This window comes from Pan paniscus, chromosome 16 (genome assembly GCF_029289425.2).
Source record: "Pan paniscus chromosome 16, NHGRI_mPanPan1-v2.0_pri, whole genome shotgun sequence".
Lineage (NCBI taxonomy): Eukaryota > Metazoa > Chordata > Mammalia > Primates > Hominidae > Pan > Pan paniscus.
Window position 1 is genome coordinate 69,444,329 of NC_073265.2, and position 17,730 is coordinate 69,462,058.

Sequence of the window (17,730 nt, forward strand, 5' to 3'; positions counted from 1 at the left end):
TTAGTTTGGAAGCATATTCCTTTTAACACCCCCAGAAAAAGTAATTTGGCAGGGTTGTATCCTGAAGTACTAATTTGTTTTCTGTGTATCCCCTCTCTTTCTGTCCTCTCAGCAAGATTTCCAGGGCTGTGGGAGTATTTTGCTCTCCTTCCTCCTGCAGAGAGGCAGAAAGAAACTCGTGGGAGAGGGACCAAGACTGGATGCTTGCTTGCAAGCCTGTTTTTGTTTTTTAAAATTCTGCTCTTGAAAACTAAATAAGGCTGAGACCAGTCTTATTTTCAGACTGTTTGCCAACAGCACACCAAAAAGCTGGAGTGACAGTTTCTTTCTTGGAGAGGGAATGGAGTAGCATGGCACATCTATTCCCGCCAAGGTCATGATCCTGGAAATAAATAGACCTTTGTTGTCTATGATGATTTGATCAATATCTGCCTTCACTGGATTTTCAGCTCCTTGAGGATAGTCTGCTTTTGCTTACTGAAAGTTCATCAGTACCTAGCACGTAAGAGCCACTCGATGTATACTCATTCAGTAAGTGAATGAATTCTAGGGGATCACTGGGAGCAGACTGTGTCTTACTGATAGGTCTACTTCTAGCATTTGCAGGGCCTAAGCTGAGAGTGCTCATGGAGTCTCAGTATTTAGGAGGTATAAACAAGCTATACACTGTTAAATAAAATACTTTCTATTCTCCTACCTAGATATGTTTGCTTTCATAATTGCAAAACAAACATATTTGCAAAGTGATGGCTTTTATGTGATTGAAAATTGGTAAAATATACAACTAAACTTAATTATCACTGCACTTGAAGAAAGTCGATGGGATGGCAATGTTTGGATGAGCATTAAAGACATAAATTCATGAATTTTATACTTTATACATTTTTAAAATCAGACTTTATTTTTTACAATTATTTTTCTTTCTTTAATTTCATTAGAATCGTTAATTATGCTCTCCTGAGCTTTTCATATAAGGTGTGTTTTACTGATGATATGAAAGATTAAAAAGTACATTGAATTATACTTCAGTGTACAAGAAGTAAATATCTTCATCAAAACTCTGTGTTAAAAATTGAAAAATTAAATTTTTCCTATGCATTTTCTTTTTTTTTTTTTTTAATTTTTAATTTTATTTAATTTAATTTTATTTTATTTTATTTTATTTTATTTTTTATTGATCATTCTTGGGTGTTTCTCGCCGAGGGGGATTTGGCAGGGTCACAGGACAATAGTGGAGGGAAGGTCAGCAGATAAACAAGTGAACAAAGTTCTCTGGTTTTCCGAGGCAGAGGACCCTGCGGCCTTCCGCAGTGTTTGTGTCCCTGGGTACTTGAGATTAGGGAGTGGTGATGACTCTTAACGAACATGCTGCCTTCAAGCATCTGTTTAACAAAGCACATCTTGCACCGCCCTTAATCCATTCAACCCCGAGTGGATACAGCACATGTTTCAGAGAGCACAGGGTTGGGGGTAAGGTCACAGATCAACAGGATCCCAAGGCAGAAGAATTTTTCTTAGTACAGAACAAAATGAAAAGTCTCCCTTGTCTACCTCTTTCTACACAGACACGGCAACTATCCGATTTCTCAATCTTTTCTCCACCTTTCCCCCCTTTCTATTCCACAAAACCGCCATTGTCTTCATGGCCCGTTCTCAATGAGCTGTTGAGTACACCTCCCAGATGGGGTGGTGGCCGGGCAGAGGAGCTCCTCACTTCCCAGTAGGGGCGGCCGGGCAGAAGCGCCCCTCACCTCCCGGACGGGGCGGCTGGCCAGGCAGGGGGTTGACCCCCCACCTCCCTCCCGGACCGCTGGCCGGGCAGAGGGGCTCCTCACTTCCCAGTAGGGGCGGCCGGGCAGAGGCGCCCCTCACTTCCCCGACGGGGCGGCTGGCCCGGCGGGGGGCTGACCCCCCCACCTCCCTCCCGGACGGGGCGGCTGGCCAGGCAGAGGGGCTCCTCACTTCCCGGTAGGGGCGGCCGGGCAGAGGCGCCCCTCACCTCCCGGACAGGGCGGCTGGCCGGGCGGGGGGCTGACCCCCCACCTCCCTCCCGGACGGGGCGGCTGGCCGGGCGGGGGGCTGACCCCCCCACCTCCCTCCCGGACGGGGCGGCTGGCCGGGCGGGGGGCTGACCCCCCCACCTCCCTCCCGGACGGGGTGGCTGGCCGGGCGGGGGGCTGACCCCCCCACCTCCCTCCCGGACGGGGCGGCTGGCTGGGCGGGGGGCTGACCCCCCCACCTCCCTCCCGGATGGGGCGGCTGGCCGGGCAGAGGGGCTCCTCACTTCCCAGTAGGGGCAGCCGGGCAGAGGCGCCCCTCACCTCCCGGACGGGGCAGCTGGCCAGGCAGGGGGCTAACCCCCCCACCTCCCTCCCGGACGGGGTGGCTGGCCGGGTGGGGGGCTGATCCCCCCACCTCCCTCCCAGACAGAGCGGCTGGCCGGGCAGAGGGGCTCCTCACTTCCCAGTAGGGGCGGCTGGGCAGAGGCGCCCCCCACCTCCCGGACAGGGCGGCTGGCCGGGCGGGGGGCTGATCCCCCCACCTCCCTCCCGGACGGGGCAGCTGGCCGGGCGGGAGGCTGACCCCCCCACCTCCCTCCCGGACGGGGCGGCTGGCCGGGCAGAGGGGCTCCTCACTTCCCGGTAGGGGCGGCCGGGCAGAGGCACCCCTCACCTCCCGGACGGGGTGGCTGGCCAGGCGGGGGGCTGACCCCCCCCACCTCCCTCCTGGACGGGGTGGCTGGCCGGGCAGAGGGGCTCCTCACTTCCTGGTAGGTGCGGCCGGGCAGAGGCGCCCCTCACCTCCCGGACGGGGCGGCTGGCCGGGGGGGGGGGGGGCCGACCCCCCCACCTCCCTCCCGGACGGAGCGGCCGGCCGGGCAGAGGGGCTCCTCACTTCCCAGCAGGGGCGGCCGGGCAGAGGCGCCCCTCACCTCCCGGACAGGGCGGCTGGCCGGGCGGGGGGCTGACCCCCCCACCTCCCTCCCGGACGAGGAGGGAGAACGCTCCTCACTTCTCAGACGGGGTGGCTGCCGGGCGGAGGGGCTCCTCACTTCTCAGACGGGGCGGTTGCCAGGCAGAGGGTCTCCCCACTTCTCAGACAGGGCGGCCGGGCAGAGACGCTCCTCACATCCCGGACGGGGCGGCAGGGCAGAGGTGCTCCCCACATCTCAGACGATGGGCGGCCGGGCAGAGACGCTCCTCACTTCCCAGATGTGATGGCGGCTGGGAAGAGGCACCCCTCACTTCCTAGATGGGATGGCGGCCGGGCAGAGACGCTCCTCACTTTCCAGACTGGGCAGCCAGGCAGAGGGGCTCCTCACATCCCAGACGATGGGCGGTCAGGCGGAGATGCTCCTCACTTCCCAGACGGGGTGGCTGCCAGGTAGAGGCTGCAATCTCGGCACTAAGGGAGGCCAAGGCAGGCGGCTGGGAGGTGGTTGTAGCGAGCCGAGTTCACGCCACTGCACTCCAGCCTGGGCGCCATTGAGCACTGAGTTAACGAGACTCCGTCTGCAATCCCGGCACCTCGGGAGGCCGAGGCTGGCAGATCACTCGCGGTTAGGAGCTCGCATTTTCAAAGTTAGTTTTCTTTGAAAATATTCAAAATTATTAATAATAAAAAGCAAGATACAAATAATTAAAGAGCTTTAACATTTAATCTCAAAATTCTTTAAATCAAAATGAAATGTCTAAATTCATTTTTTGAAAATGTAATAAAATCTGTTTTTGTTTTGTTTTTTGATATGGGGTCTCACTATGCTGCCCAGGCTGGCCTCAAACTCCTGGGCTCAAGGGATCATCCTGCCTCAGCCATCTGAGTAGCTGGAACTACAAGCCCGTGTCACTGCACCCAGCTCAAAAAAATTAATTAAATCTTATTAAATATATTTTATAAAAACAAAACTACTTTGCAGTCTTAGTGTTCACTGTCCACTTAGTTGCCAAAGTAAAGAATTAGTGTCACTCTTCGTTTAGGTTATGAGACCCATGTGCCAACGAGGGCGCATGTGGTGAGTCCCTTCAGAACCCCAGATCGGAAATAAAGTTTGGTTTTAAAAATCTATAAAGTAGGTATGTAGTTGATGAATTTATGTCTTTAATTCTCATCCAAACATTGCCATCCCATCAACTCTCTTCAAGTGCAATGATAATTAAGTTCAGTTGCCTATTTTACCAATTTTCAATCATATAAAAGCCAAAAAAGAAAAAAAAAGCAAGAAAGTGGATATTTGATGTAAATGGGAAATGTCATTTGTTTGGGGAAGAATCAGTTACATTCTGGCTAGGAGGAAGTGTGTAACAAGTTGAATAATCATTCCTTTCTCTTACCTAAGCGCTTCCACTGACATGTCCACCTCCAGGGTTGGACCTGCCACAGTCCTGCGTGACATTCACACAGTATCTTTTATTTTGGGGACACAGGGCAGGGATGTAAAGAAGAACTCCCCTGGCTTGGACAGTATTACTCATATTTGCGGTACAGGTTGAGCTGCACCAACCTGAGGCCCGAGGGATAGAGGTGCTTGTATGAATTTGAACAAATTGATTTGTATGTGCGTGTCTGTTATAAGCTGGGCCCTCTGTGGCGTGAGTTCCAAGGAAGCCCCCACTCCATACCTTACCCCAGCCTAAGGGCAATATTGCTTCTTTACCTCCATCTTTGGACCCCACACGGTCTCTGATATTTGTTTTGTAATAGCAGAGACTTGTTCATTTCACACAACTAGTGAGTGGCAGAGCTGAAACTGGATTCTAGAGCTTTCAGCATCTAGGACAACACTCTCCCCATTTATGGTCTAGTGGTATGCGGACTTTGATTTTGGCCTGTGGAAGCAAGATTCTCAAGGGCAGGGCTGTGCTCTACGCATCTTTGTGTCCAAAGCCCCTGTTAGACAGTAGTTGCTTCTAAATGTGTGTGGCATTGTACTCACAAAGTTCCCTGTTTCGTAGCTATAAGCTCAAGCAAACTCTTCTTTCAAATGATGTTAGTGCTGTATTTGGTAATCTAAGAGAAGAAAAAAGGAAAAAAAAAAAAAACCTGTGTGCACCAAGGTTGGTCACTGAAGCACTATTTTTGTAGCCTAACTTTCAGCCTCCTGAATGTCATCAAGTCATTTAGCTTTCTGGGGTCTCTCTTCCCTTAATATATATTCGTGGAAAGCTTGAGCTGCTGTCCTATCTCCAAAGTGAAACCGCATATCTCCCCACTTAATGGGATGACTGCTGTGAAGTGGAGGTGGCTTCTAAGGGACAGCGTAATCTTTTTTGGGGGTATATGTTGACCAGCAGCCTCTGTATGGTCAGCTGAAGTATTCTCAATTCTGGGGTCCTTCTTAGTTATGTAGATGAGGCAAGTGGACACTCCTTTCCTTGGAAAAAGGGTATAGTTGGATATAACCAGGGTGCCCCTCTCTTTGGTGCAGAAGGGTGGAGAGGGAGTGGACCAAATTGCATAAGAAGTCCAAGGGATGTGAGAAACTGGTATTCCAATCCTCCCTCCTAAATAGTCAAAGTTAGAAAATTGGTTTGGGTGCACTGGTTGGGTCCTGACTGAGGTCTGTTGGCAGGAAGAACACCCAGGGCCCTCTGCAGATTCATCTCCCTTTGTCCCTCCAGATCTATTCTCCATCCTTCCCTGCCCTGCTGTTTGCGCACCTGGAGGCTGACCTCGTTGGACAACATCACCCAGGCTCATGCTCTCTGGCTGCTGGTTAGGATTGGCCAGTGGAGGTGCAGGCAGAGGTTGGAATATAGAGGAATAAAGCAGCAGAGAGCATCATCCTCCTTACTCTTTCCCTGCTGAGCCATGGTTTGGGCAGTGGCTGTGTCCCACTATGTCCTACTGCTCCTGTGGGCAACATAACCACAGTCTTTGCTAGATTCTGGTGCCACTGTTTTCTCCCCAGGCAAGGGGCAGTAATGGCTTCGTATCATTGTTAACCCTGGATTAATCATCAACCCTTACTGATTCTCTTTACCTTACCTGTCCCTCTGAAAATTGTCCCAAAATTAAACCCTCTTCACTGAACCTTTTGAATTTGCCGCTTAAATCCTGATGAATAAAGTCATTGGTATTAAGGGTGACAATTGGACCCATGGAGTGAGGGCTATTATTGTAGAAGTGGCCCCATGGAAGCCCTTGGAACTGCCTCTTTGTGACAAAATAGTAAACCAAAAGCAATTCTGCATCTTCAGGGCAATTGAATTGTGCCCCCATCAAAGACTTGAGAGATGCAGGACAGGTGGTTCTAATCACATCACTATTTAAGTCACCTGTCTGGCTTATGCAAAAGCCAGGTGGGTCCTACAGATTTTCATAAACACAATCAGGAATTAATGCCATTTCAGGAGTTGTTCTGGATTGGGTATCTTTATGAGAGAAGATCCGCTCAGCCCCTGACACCTGGTGTGCACCTGGTATTGTACCTGGTGACTAGAACAGTAATTCTCAAAGGGTAGGTCTGGATTAGCAGCTTCAGCATAACCTTGGAATGTGTTTGATGTACAATTTATAGAACTCCACTGAAGACCACCTGAATTAAAAATTCTAGGGGCTTACCAGCTGTGTTAGAACGAGCCGTCCAGGTGATTCTAATGCATACTGAAGTTTGAGAACTGTCATATTAGAAATAGTTTCCATTGCATCACAATCAATACAGATAATCAGAAGGAGTTCACCTTCACCTGTTACAAGACTGCGGCACACCCTAAATGCATTACCTCAGGGATCTGCCAATTCTCCTGGTTTCTGTCATATGATATGAGACCCTTATCATCTTGACAGCCCGTAGAACTTTATGGTTGCCTGCTACATTGATAACATTATGCTAATTGGATCTGGTGAATGAGGACTAGCAAGTGCTGTACTGCCACATGCTTGCCAGAGAGGGGAAGAAAACACATGTGGAGGTTCAGTGACCTGACACATTGGTGAAACTTCTTGGGTTCTAGCAGGCTGAGGCCTGTTGGAATATCCCCACTAAGATGAGAAACATGTTGCTTCACCTTGTGTCTTCCACCATAAAGAATGAGGCTCAGCAGTTGATGGATCTCTGGATTTTTGAGGCAATATATAGAACATTTGTGTGTGTGTCTGATGGATTTACTGGTTACATCATAAGATTGCTGGTTTTGAATGGGGCCCAGAATAATACAGGGCTCTAGAAAAGGTATATCCAGACTGTGATGAAAGCTACTCTGCCATTTGGACCTTAAGATCAGCAGATCCAATAGTGCCAGAAGTATCTGTTGCAAATGGAGTGCTGTATGGAATTCCTAACCATCTCCAATAGGAGAATCACAGTGTTGACCCAACTGAACAGGATGGGAAGAGAGGGTCCAAGACAGTCTTGGGCAGATATGTGTGAAAAGACATCTTTGAAGGGGCCCTGGGTGTCAAGATATTCAAGAGCCATCTAAATGCCTATCAGAGGGCATCCACTGCAGAAAAGACTCTCAACGATCAGCTGGATAAGATGACCCAACCTGGGGGTGTGAGCCTCTTCCTCTGTCTACTCTGGTGTTTGCTCAATGACATCGTGAACAGAGTGACCGTAGTGGAAGGGATAGAGGCTATCAACACTATGGGCTTTCCCTTGCGAAGGTCCATTGGTTTCCATAACTTCTGGATATGTAGCCTTCCAATGAATGAGACCAATGCCAAGCCCCTGATATGGCACCATTCCCAGAGATGGGTGGTAGGAGACAGACCAACCGCTTACTTGGTAGCAGGTTGATTACACTGAATCCGTTTCATCATGGAGGGCAGTAGGAATAGACACATATTCCAGATATGGATTTGCCATCCCTGCCCCTCCCCGCCATTTGTGGTGTTTCATTCTTTCATTTTGTGCTGCTAAAACAGAACAACACAAACTGGGTAATTTATAATGAATAGAAATTTATTTGGCTCACGATTTTGGAGGCTGCAAAATACAAGATCAAGGAACCAGCATCTGGTGAGGACCTTCTTGTTGCATCATAAACATGGTGGAAGGAATAACATGGGCAAGAGAGAAAAGAGGACCAAACACCCCCTTCATAACAAACCCACTCTTGAGATAACTGCATTAATCCATTCACTCCGCCCTCATGGCCTAATCACCTCTCATTGGGCCCCAGATCTCAACACTGTTGCAATGGGAATCAAGTTTCCAACATATGAACTTTGGGGGACACATTCAAACCACAGCATATTCATCTCAGCATATCCCACAAACATGGCCTTTAACCAAGAAACCTTAGGTTTTGTGGGTTTGGAAATCTCTAGTGACCAAGAGGAACTGCTTCCACCAGGGAATATAGTTATGGGTCTGTTAAATTGGAAGATGATCTTGTGCCATCTGGGGCTCCTTATGTTGAAATATTGGCAGAGAAAGAGATCACTGCACTGTCAGGATGGTTAACCCCAATATCCAAGGGAAAGTGGGGTTTCTGCTACACAATAGGGGCAAGGAGTACTAGCTTTGGAACCCTGGGATTCGCTAGGGCACTTGGTACTCCCTGTATCCCTTGTCCTCATTCTGTAAGCCTGAGGTGGGGGCATGAAATTAGATTTCTAACAAGCTCCCCAGAGATGCCAATGCTGTCCATCCGTGGACCATAGTTTGAGTAGTGTTGCCCTAGAGCACCTGCTATTCTTTCTGATAAGTTTACAGAGCTTCCAGGTGAGATCTTCAAGGCCTCTTCATATTCTTTAGGAATCTGTGGATACTGTGGCAACTCAATGAAGACACGGCACTAAGAATTTGAATCCTCTGTGGATGAAGATTTGGGTCATTCCACCAGATAAAATTCTCCAACAGCTAAGGGAGTGCCAGAAGGTAGAGGGGCTATGGAATGGGTGGTGGGAGAACAAGACTGCAGTTACCACTCTGGGCCTCATGACCAGCCACAGAAGGGGGCACTAGCAGTTGTGCTTTACAGGAAGTGTTCCACTTACCCAGGAGTGGCTACATTATGATTTAAGTTGCAGGAGGGAGTGGGACTAAATTGCTATCACCCCCAGACAATATGGCTGCTGGTGAGATTTTATGTTTCCCCTGTGCCGGGGACAAAATATTTTTCTCCCATCTAAGCAAAGTTTGTGAATGGCTGCTAAGTGGTAATAAGATGAATTGTGCTGGTTTTTCTTCTTTTGCTCCAGTGTGCTGCCTATGTGGACCGTATCACCCAGGGTCCCCTGACCTTTAGCTTCTGTTGTTTTTGGCCAATGGAAGACCCAGACAGGAGATTGGAGGGCAGGAGGCAAGAGGTCAAGGTATTTATTCCCCCAGCTCTCTTCCTACTGAGCTGCAGTGGGTGCAGGAGTTTTGATCCTCTAGCTGTGGCCAGGGCTTCCATTGGGTGACTCCTTCTCCATGGCTCTAGCTCTCCCTGGGTTCTAGATCCTTCTCCTTGTCTCTCTAGGCAAGAGATGGTAACAGTTGGTGGCCTGCCTGTTCCTGGGTAGTTTGTTTTTGTTTTTTATTTTTAGAGACAGCATCTCTCTTTGTCGCCCAGGCTGGAGTGCAGTAGTGTGATCCTAGCTCATTGTAACCTCAAACTCCTGGACTCAAGTGATCCTCCCACCTCAGACTCCTGAGCAGCTGGGACTATAGGTGTGCAACACCACAGCCAGGTAATTTTTTAAAATTATTTTATTTTTTGTAGATAAACAGATTCTTGCTTATGTTGCCAGGCTGGTTTCAACTCCTGGGCTCAAGCAATCTGCCTGTGTTGGCCTCCCAAAGTGCTGAGATTACAGACATGAGCTACCTTGCCTTGTCATCCCTGGGTGTTTTACTGTTCCCTGTTGTTTTCCATACCCTTGCCCAACCTCTGTAAATATTCTTTCATTAAATTATCTTCAATCAGTGCTTCGTGTGTGCCATCTCTTTCCTGCCAAGACACTGAAAAGTCCCAAGGAGAATCCTCCTAAAGGGAGAGAGTCTTTGCTGATGACCATCAAGCTCATAAGTAAGGGCTGGTGTGGCTGAGGCTGTGTGTCCCTCTGGACACAGGCAACCTGTCTTTGTTCTATGATTGGACAGAATAGCTGGGCACATGGATGTGGACCCAGATAACTCTGTTTGGGCACCTCTCCACAGGCTGGGCCACAGGACATTGTGGGTGGTCATTGATCATGCCTGGCAGAACCAGTCCTCAACAGCAAGACCTAGGGATATGAAACCACACTAGTGGACACACCAAACTTTGTAGTTCTCTTCACTTGGTGTTTGAAAGCAGGGCCAGCCCCTTTTGGATTGATTTAGCCTCTGAAGTTCTGGAAATTTAATGAGACAGGGAGACACTGATCTTTCAACTCGATAAGAACATGTAGACATTTCAGCAACTAATTGGAAAAAAATGAAATAGCTATGATGGGAATGATATGCCAGGATGGTAAAGCTAGGGTCCTACTATACATATCCACCTGTCTGAGCATCCTTAGAGGCCACATTTCTTCTAGTGACCATCACTCTGAACTCTTGGTTCTGCATATTTCTGCTACCCCACTTGTCTCTGGGACTGTTGGCCCCTTCCAGATCGTATTTCCCTAAGTGACCCACCACCGAGGTGTCTTCATTGTCCCAAAGACCACTGCTGCAGAGTGGTGGATCATTTATCAGACTTTAGAGAGGGCTTGGGGCAACATGAAGGGAGTGTAGCTGAGCACAGTACAAGCAACAACTTTAAACTGGCCACTAGGCACCATTGCCTGGAAAACCCACCACCCATTCTCTGCTTTGGAGAGTTCCTCTCCAGCCTGTGTTCTCCTTAAGTCCTGGGTTGTGGCTACCTTCACAGGCCTCCCATTCTCTAAATGCTTTTCATTTCTTCTCTGCCAACTTCTAGCCTTCAATACTTCTGTGCATTTCTTTTGCAGATCAGTTTATCTTTCTATCCACAACCCCAAAGTTCATCTTAGCTTGCCAGAAACGAGTTGAGACGCTCTGATCACAAAGGACCATCTCCTCTGTGCTTCAGCAGCATAATGCAACAACTGAAGCCTGAGATTCCAGTTGCTTTTTTCTCCTTAATATGATCCAGTTCTTAGACAGGTCTCCCTCCCCCATGTGCTCCATGTGTCTCTTAAATGGAGAGAGTGTACTGTAAATATTTATTCTCCCCTGTCGTAAGCAAGCTCCCCGGCTTCATCATATCTATCTTGATCTTTCTTTTTTTGCTTGGAACATGTACAACAGGGAAAATGGAAGAAATCCAAATATTTAATAATAGGAGTCTACATAATTATATATGTGCACTAGATGTCATGTTTTATGGCCATTAAAATGACAAGTATGAAGAATGTAGCAGCAACATGAAAGTATACTTGTGATGTAATGTTAGGAGAAAGAGTATGATATAAAATTATGTAGCAGATCATCTTTATGAAAAAAAATCTTGCATGAGGACAATGATTAGAAGGGAATATATGGACACAAAATGAAAATTGCTGTTTTTTAGAGGCTTGGGTTGGGAGTGCTTTTTATATTTTCCACCCTTCCTGAAATGCTACTATTTCCCATTGCCATCAAACAAGAGTCAAGAGATAAGGTGAAACCCATTAGCAAATCTGAGTGTGGAAAAGAATTAATTAGGACCAAGGGATTCTCAGGCAGTGCTTCTTAAACTTTAACGTGCACATAAACCACCTAGCAAATCTTGCTAATGTACATTCTATACGTAGGTCTGGAGGGGGCTGTGAGTTTGGGTTTCTAACAAGCTCCTCAAGTATTGCAGAGGCTGTTTGTCCTTCAACCACAGTTTAAGTTGCACTGCCCTGGGGCACCCTCTTTTTCACCCCTGAGGGTTCTAAAGTGTGTCCGGGGAGGTCTGGAAGACCTTTTCTTGTTCCTGGGGTCTGTTATTAGCTGACTGGGAGTTGGTTCTAGTTTGCATTGTAAATGCATGCTGATGAGCTTTTCACAGAAACGCCTGGCTTCTCAAGGTAGGCTTCAGAGTGAGGGCTGCTGCTGCTGAACCTGAGGCAATGCACAAAAGGCTTTTGCTTTAGATCCTCCCCATCATACAGGGCCTTCCCTGCATCTTGGTTCACTGCCTTTGCCAGCTGTCCCTTCGTGCATTCCACAATAGTGGGGATAGGGGTGGGTAGGAGAGGGGTATGAGAGGGATGACAACTGGATATCCCCTGAAATGCTGCCTGAAGAGCTGTGGCCTTGTCCACATTCAGGGGTCACCTAGTAGTGATAGTGCTTTGGAACCCATTTTCCAGGTGGCCTGGGCTGTGGTGGGGACTAATGGCTGGGAGGCAGGCAATGAGAAAGAAGTCTTGAGCTTCTTCACAGCTGCAGGTCTCTTGGATGGGGATGGAAGGCCACAGCTTGGAGGGAAGGAATAAATGCACTCAGAGGAAGGGGAGCTCAGGTGCTCTCATTTAACTTCGTACCATGTTATGGGAAAACTGATGACAAAGGCAATTATGTAAATTGGTAGACACCATATCCCTTGAGGTCAGGTGCTGGGAAAGGCTGCTGTGAGTATTCCTCTGACCAAGTGGTTCTGGCTGGGAGATTTGGCCTGTAGGAAGCAGCCCTCAGAAGTAGAGAAAAGCTGAAGGTTCCAGGCTCTGTAGGGGCAGGGGGCACCCAGAACCTCTGCTCCTCCCAGCTCAGACCCCTGGCTTCTCCTGGGGTGGTGAATTCAAGAACATTCATGTTTGCCCATGTTCTCTCATTTCAACCTCACAACAACCTTGCGAGGTAGATGTTATTCCCTCACTTTACAGATGAGGAAATTGGGGCTCAGAGAGGCTGAGTGAGTTATTTGGGGTCCTATAACAAGGAAGTAGAGGAATTGGGACTTGGGGCCGGTTTTGTAGGCTCTGCTCTAATGATTTTGCTGCAAGGTCATAGATGTAGGTGATGGGGTGGGAGTCGGTGGAGGGCAGAAAGAGGTGGGAGGAGGGAGGGCCTGAGAAGAGCCATCATCGATGACCTCTTCCTTGCCCCCCAACTCCGACCATAGCACATTCATAGCATATTCACTCCCCTTTCTGTCCTTTTGTTCACATGAGGTATATGCAAAAAATAAAATTTTAAAAATGACAAGGCTTTTCCTATCTTACAATGAGGAAACTGAGGCGCTGGGAGGTGAAGTGACTTGCTCAAGGTCGCATTGTAACCTGACTGGTAAATGCGAGACTAGAACCCAGGTCTCCCCATTCAATATTCATCTCATGGACTGTGCACCCCCAAAAAGGGTACCGGGCGAAATCATTTTGTGTGAGGAAAAAATAGTGGAAAACAATTAAATATGCAACCAAAGGAGAAGATTTTTTAACCATGACCTACCCAACCGATGGGATGCCCTTCGGTCACTAAAACTGGCAGCTAAGAAGAGTGTTTGATGTAATGGGGAAGTATTCATGCTATCATATGAGGCGATACAACATCATGCACAGAGTATGAATTTGACTAAAAAATACAGGTAAAAAGGCTGGAAGAAAATATATCAAAATGGTGATTTCCAGGAGGTGGGATTATAAGTGTTATTTCCTCCCCCTTTCTTTCTATTTATCTGCATTTTCCCAAGTTTCTAAAATGTACATTTTATTTATAACAGGAAAAATATATCCCTCTATATTTTAGTTTAAAAAAATACTGCTTGGAAGCAGCCCATATCCTGTGCGTTTTGTGAATTTTCAGGTGAGACTCCCTCAACCCGCTTTCCCCCCTCACTGCCACACCACTGCTAGTCCATGGGGAGGGGGCTGGGCTTCAGGTGGGACATCTTGGTTGGGAGCCTCCATTGCTACTTTGCATTTAAAGGACCGAGAGTCTCCTCAAGACAAGACCACTGTTATGTGATGGATGGGGGGTGTCTGTTGCTGGATCCAGTTCCAAAAGGTGCCCAGGAACCTGGGAAGGTGACTACCCTATCATCTCACAGGGACTCCCCACACTGGAACCCCAGCCTCCTGGGTCCTGGTCCAGGGCTCTTTTCCCCTGGCTGCTCCATGGTTGCGACACCCATGGCACCCGGGCATTCCACGCTGGTGCTCGAGGGAGGGCTGAGAGGGCTAAGCTGCACCTTCTGCTTCCCTGGGTGGCCAGATTCATTCCTTGCCTCTGTGGGATGGCAGGCTGGCAGGGAACACACGGATGCATCCTGGGGCACAGCCACCCACAGAGCGCCAGGTCCAGTCCCCACAGCCGCTGTGCCTCAGTCGTCCAGGTGCTGCTCCTCCCAGGTGGATGTGGGGATGGCGCTGTAAGGGTCCATGATGACCTTGGCACAGCGGATGATCATCACGACAAGGAAGAGGCAGAGGAAGACGAAGCAGGCCAAGGTCAGCCCTTTGTCCACGTCGACATAGACGGGCTCGGGCGTGGGCTCCTCCATCTCGCGGCAGCGACTGCGGGCTGCTCCTCCTCCGCCTCGGGCTTGACTGGTACCATTTTCCACCCCTGCAGAAACAGCCACAGCAGTGGGGAAGGAGGGGCATGGTCATGTGCCTGGGGTGATTGCAGGGCACCAACCTCTGCTCCCTCTTATCTGCTACCCCCGCACCAAGAGCTTGCTGCTCAGACCACCCTGCAGGAGGGTAGGAGGGGATGGGTACACATGGACCCACATGGTCACAGCCCGAAACCTTGTAGGTAACCAGAGTCTCTAGCAGGGTGCAGCCAGTGCCTCCCCAGACTGGGGCAGGGGAGGTGACAGATGAGTCCCAGCAGGCATGGGACTAGGGTGGGGCTGAGGGTTGGGTGGGGATAGAGGCCCTGCAGCTGCCTCCACTCCATGAAACCCTTTAAAAAGGCAGTTAGGATAATGCTTTCCATTTAGCCAAGCCACTATCTGAGGGTGATCTGAAAGCATTCCCAAAATTGGGTAATTATTATATTTATACATGTATTTTAGAGACAGGGTCTCACTCTGTTGCTCAAGCTGGAGTGCAGTGGCACAATCATAGCTTACTGCAGCCTCCAACTCCTGGCTCAGGCAATCCTCTTGCCTTGGCCTCCCAAAGCGTCAGGATTACAGGCGTGACCACTGTGCCTGGTCTATCATGTTTTGAAAGCAAAGAACCTAGATTTCAAATGAAACCTATTGTGGAAAACCACAGAGGAATAGACTGAGGAGGGGCTGCTGTCATGGAAGAGAGTGAGAGGCCTGGAGGGTCTATATCCCCTTCCCTGCTGCAGGTCCTCACAGGGACTCTCTAGAGACTCCTGCTGAGGCCAGCACATGGCCTGAAAACTGTAAGTGTTATGGGAAGAACAGTTTTGGCAGTCATGTGGAAGAGTCCCAGCTCTGCCACCGCCCTGCAGGGCAGGTCTGGACAGCTCTCAATTATTGTTAGGACTCCAGCGGTAGTGCCTACACTGACACATCACTCATTCATCTTGGGATGATTTGCAACTTCTCTGGGTCCTAATTTCCTCCCTGCTGAGGAGAGGTGGCCATACCTGCTTCACAGGGATGTGACGACCAAATGCACAGTCCCTGGCTCCAGTGGATGGTCAGTACATACTTTGAGTGAACTGGGAGCTCGAGGAGCTGGCTAGGAGCGAGCAGGCAGCTCCCCAAGTTCAGCTGCCAGGGACAGCTTTAGGAGGAGGGCCGGCTGCTGCTCCCTCTCCCCATACATAGCGTTCGTCCCTATCCTCATCCCTGAACTTGTGGAGTGCTTGAACTGTACTCTGTGCTTCGTGTTCTGTCTGTTATTTAAAGCTCATGATACCCCTGGAAGCAAGTTACCCAGGCATCCATAGGCCCATTTTATAAATGTGGAAACTGAGGCACTGAGCAGGGAAATGACGTATCCAAGGTCCCACATCCCACACCCTAGGTCCCTACATGTCTCTGCCTCCTGTAGTGGGGCTCCATCTTCCCCACCCACTCTGGAGCTTCAGGAAGATACCTGTGTGTGCAAGCTTGGAGCCCGCTGGCTGGGGAATATCTGTAACCACAGTCAACCACGCCTTCCCCTCTCTTAGACCTTGTCTCAGCCCTCACCACTCTCGGGGGACACTGACCTGCTGACTGGAGTGGTCACCACTTCATAAGGACCCTGGCTGTTCCAGGAGGCACGAGGAGCGGTCAGGCATCATGGGGGTCGCCCAAGGAGAACAGTGGCCTTTCACTGAGAGCAAGCACTGTGCTGGCTCGTGGGGGCGCTGGAGTGTGACTGTAAGAGAAAGAGACAAAGAAGACTAGTTATTTCCTGAGATGCCCAGCCCCAGATTTGATGTGGACTCGCCTGGGTAGCTCCTCCCTGGCATGGGGGTGGGAGCTGCCACACTCTGTTACTTGATGTTGATTTCTTCTCTCTTTTTAAAATATAACAACTTTCAAGTCTGTAATCCCAGCACTTTGGGAGGCTGAGGTGGGAGGATTGCTTGAGCTCAGTTCGAGACCAGCATGGTGAAATCCTGTCTCTACAAAAAGTACAAAAAGTACAAAATTTTAGCCGGGCGTGGTGGTGCATGCCTGTAATCCCAGCTACTCAGGAGGCTGAGGCAAGAGAGTCACTTGAACCCGGGAGGCGGAGGTTGCGCCGCTGCACTCCAGCCTGGGCGACAGAGCAAGACTGTGTCTCGAAAAAAAGTGTGTGTGTATATATATATATATATACACACACACACACACAAACACATATATACACACACACATGCACACACACATATATATATAAACTTAAAAAAAGTGACCACGTACACATAATATAAAATCTACCATCTTGACCATTTTAAAGTGTACAGTGGCATTTATGTGTACTGTTCAGTGGCATTAAGTACATCCACACTGTGGTGCAGCCATTGCTGCCATCCATCTCCAGAACTCTTCATCTTGCAAAACAAACTGTGCACTCATTAGACCATAACTCCCCATTCCCCTTCCCCCAGCCCGGGGCGGCCACCATTCTACCTTATGTCTCTATGAATTTGACTGCTCTACATACTTCATATAAGTGGAATTGTACAGTATTTGTCTTTTTGTAACTGGCTTATTTCATTGTGCATAATGTCCTCCAGCTTCATCCATATTGTAGCATGTCAGAATTTCATTTTTTTTTTAAGGTCCGAATAATATTCCATTGTATATATATATACACCACATTTTGTTTATCCATTTTTTCATCAATGGGTACTCAGGTTGTTTTCACCTTTTGGCTGTGTAAATAGTGCTGCTATGAAGGTGGGTGTACAAATCTCTCCTTGAGACTCTGCTTTCAATGCTTTGGGGTATAGAAGCAGAAGTGGCATTGCTGGATCACATGGTAATCATGTTTTTAACTTTTTGAGGATTAAATTGAACATTTTGCGTAATTAATAGTTGTACACTTTTCAAAACTCAAAAAGCACAAAAAGAAAACAGTCAAAGCAGTGTTTTTACTACCCCTCTCCCCAGCCATCTAGTTCATCTCCATAGAGGAAACTACTGTTATCAGGTCTTTATACATCCTTCTAATCTGGAGATATTTTATTCTTATACAGGAAAATATGTATGTTTATGTATTTGTTTTTCAAACAAATGCAAGCCTGTTATATAAACTGTTCCACATCTTTTAAAATTTAACGTATCTTGGAGATTATTTCATGTCAATACAGAGAAGGTTGCCTCTTTCTTTTTAATGGCTCTATTGTATTTTGTTGTACTGATATCCCATAGTAAATTCAACCGTTCTTCTATCAGTTAGACAGAATTTCCAATCTTTTGTTTTTCATGTATTGATGGAGTAAATGTCCTTGTAGCGGTCATTTTGCACATGTCTGAGTAT

At 48.4% G+C, this 17,730-nt stretch overlaps 1 protein-coding gene across 3 annotated transcripts in view; it reads right to left on the bottom strand.

Annotated features, from left to right (window-relative positions):
- Positions 1-7,882: 7,882 nt before the first annotated feature.
- The window catches only part of CTXND1 (cortexin domain containing 1), a 58,915-nt gene continuing 49,067 nt past the window's right edge, over positions 7,883-17,730 (bottom strand). For 2 of the 3 annotated variants that reach the window (XM_034939266.3, XM_034939267.3), the window contains one exon: positions 15,991-16,137. In XM_034939266.3, the coding sequence (XP_034795157.3) occupies positions 16,010-16,137 (128 nt within the window). In that variant the 3' untranslated portion in view covers positions 15,991-16,009. Of the gene's footprint in view, positions 14,414-15,985; positions 16,138-17,730 lie in introns of those variants that run through there. The other variant, XM_034939268.3, reaches the window with a different exon arrangement.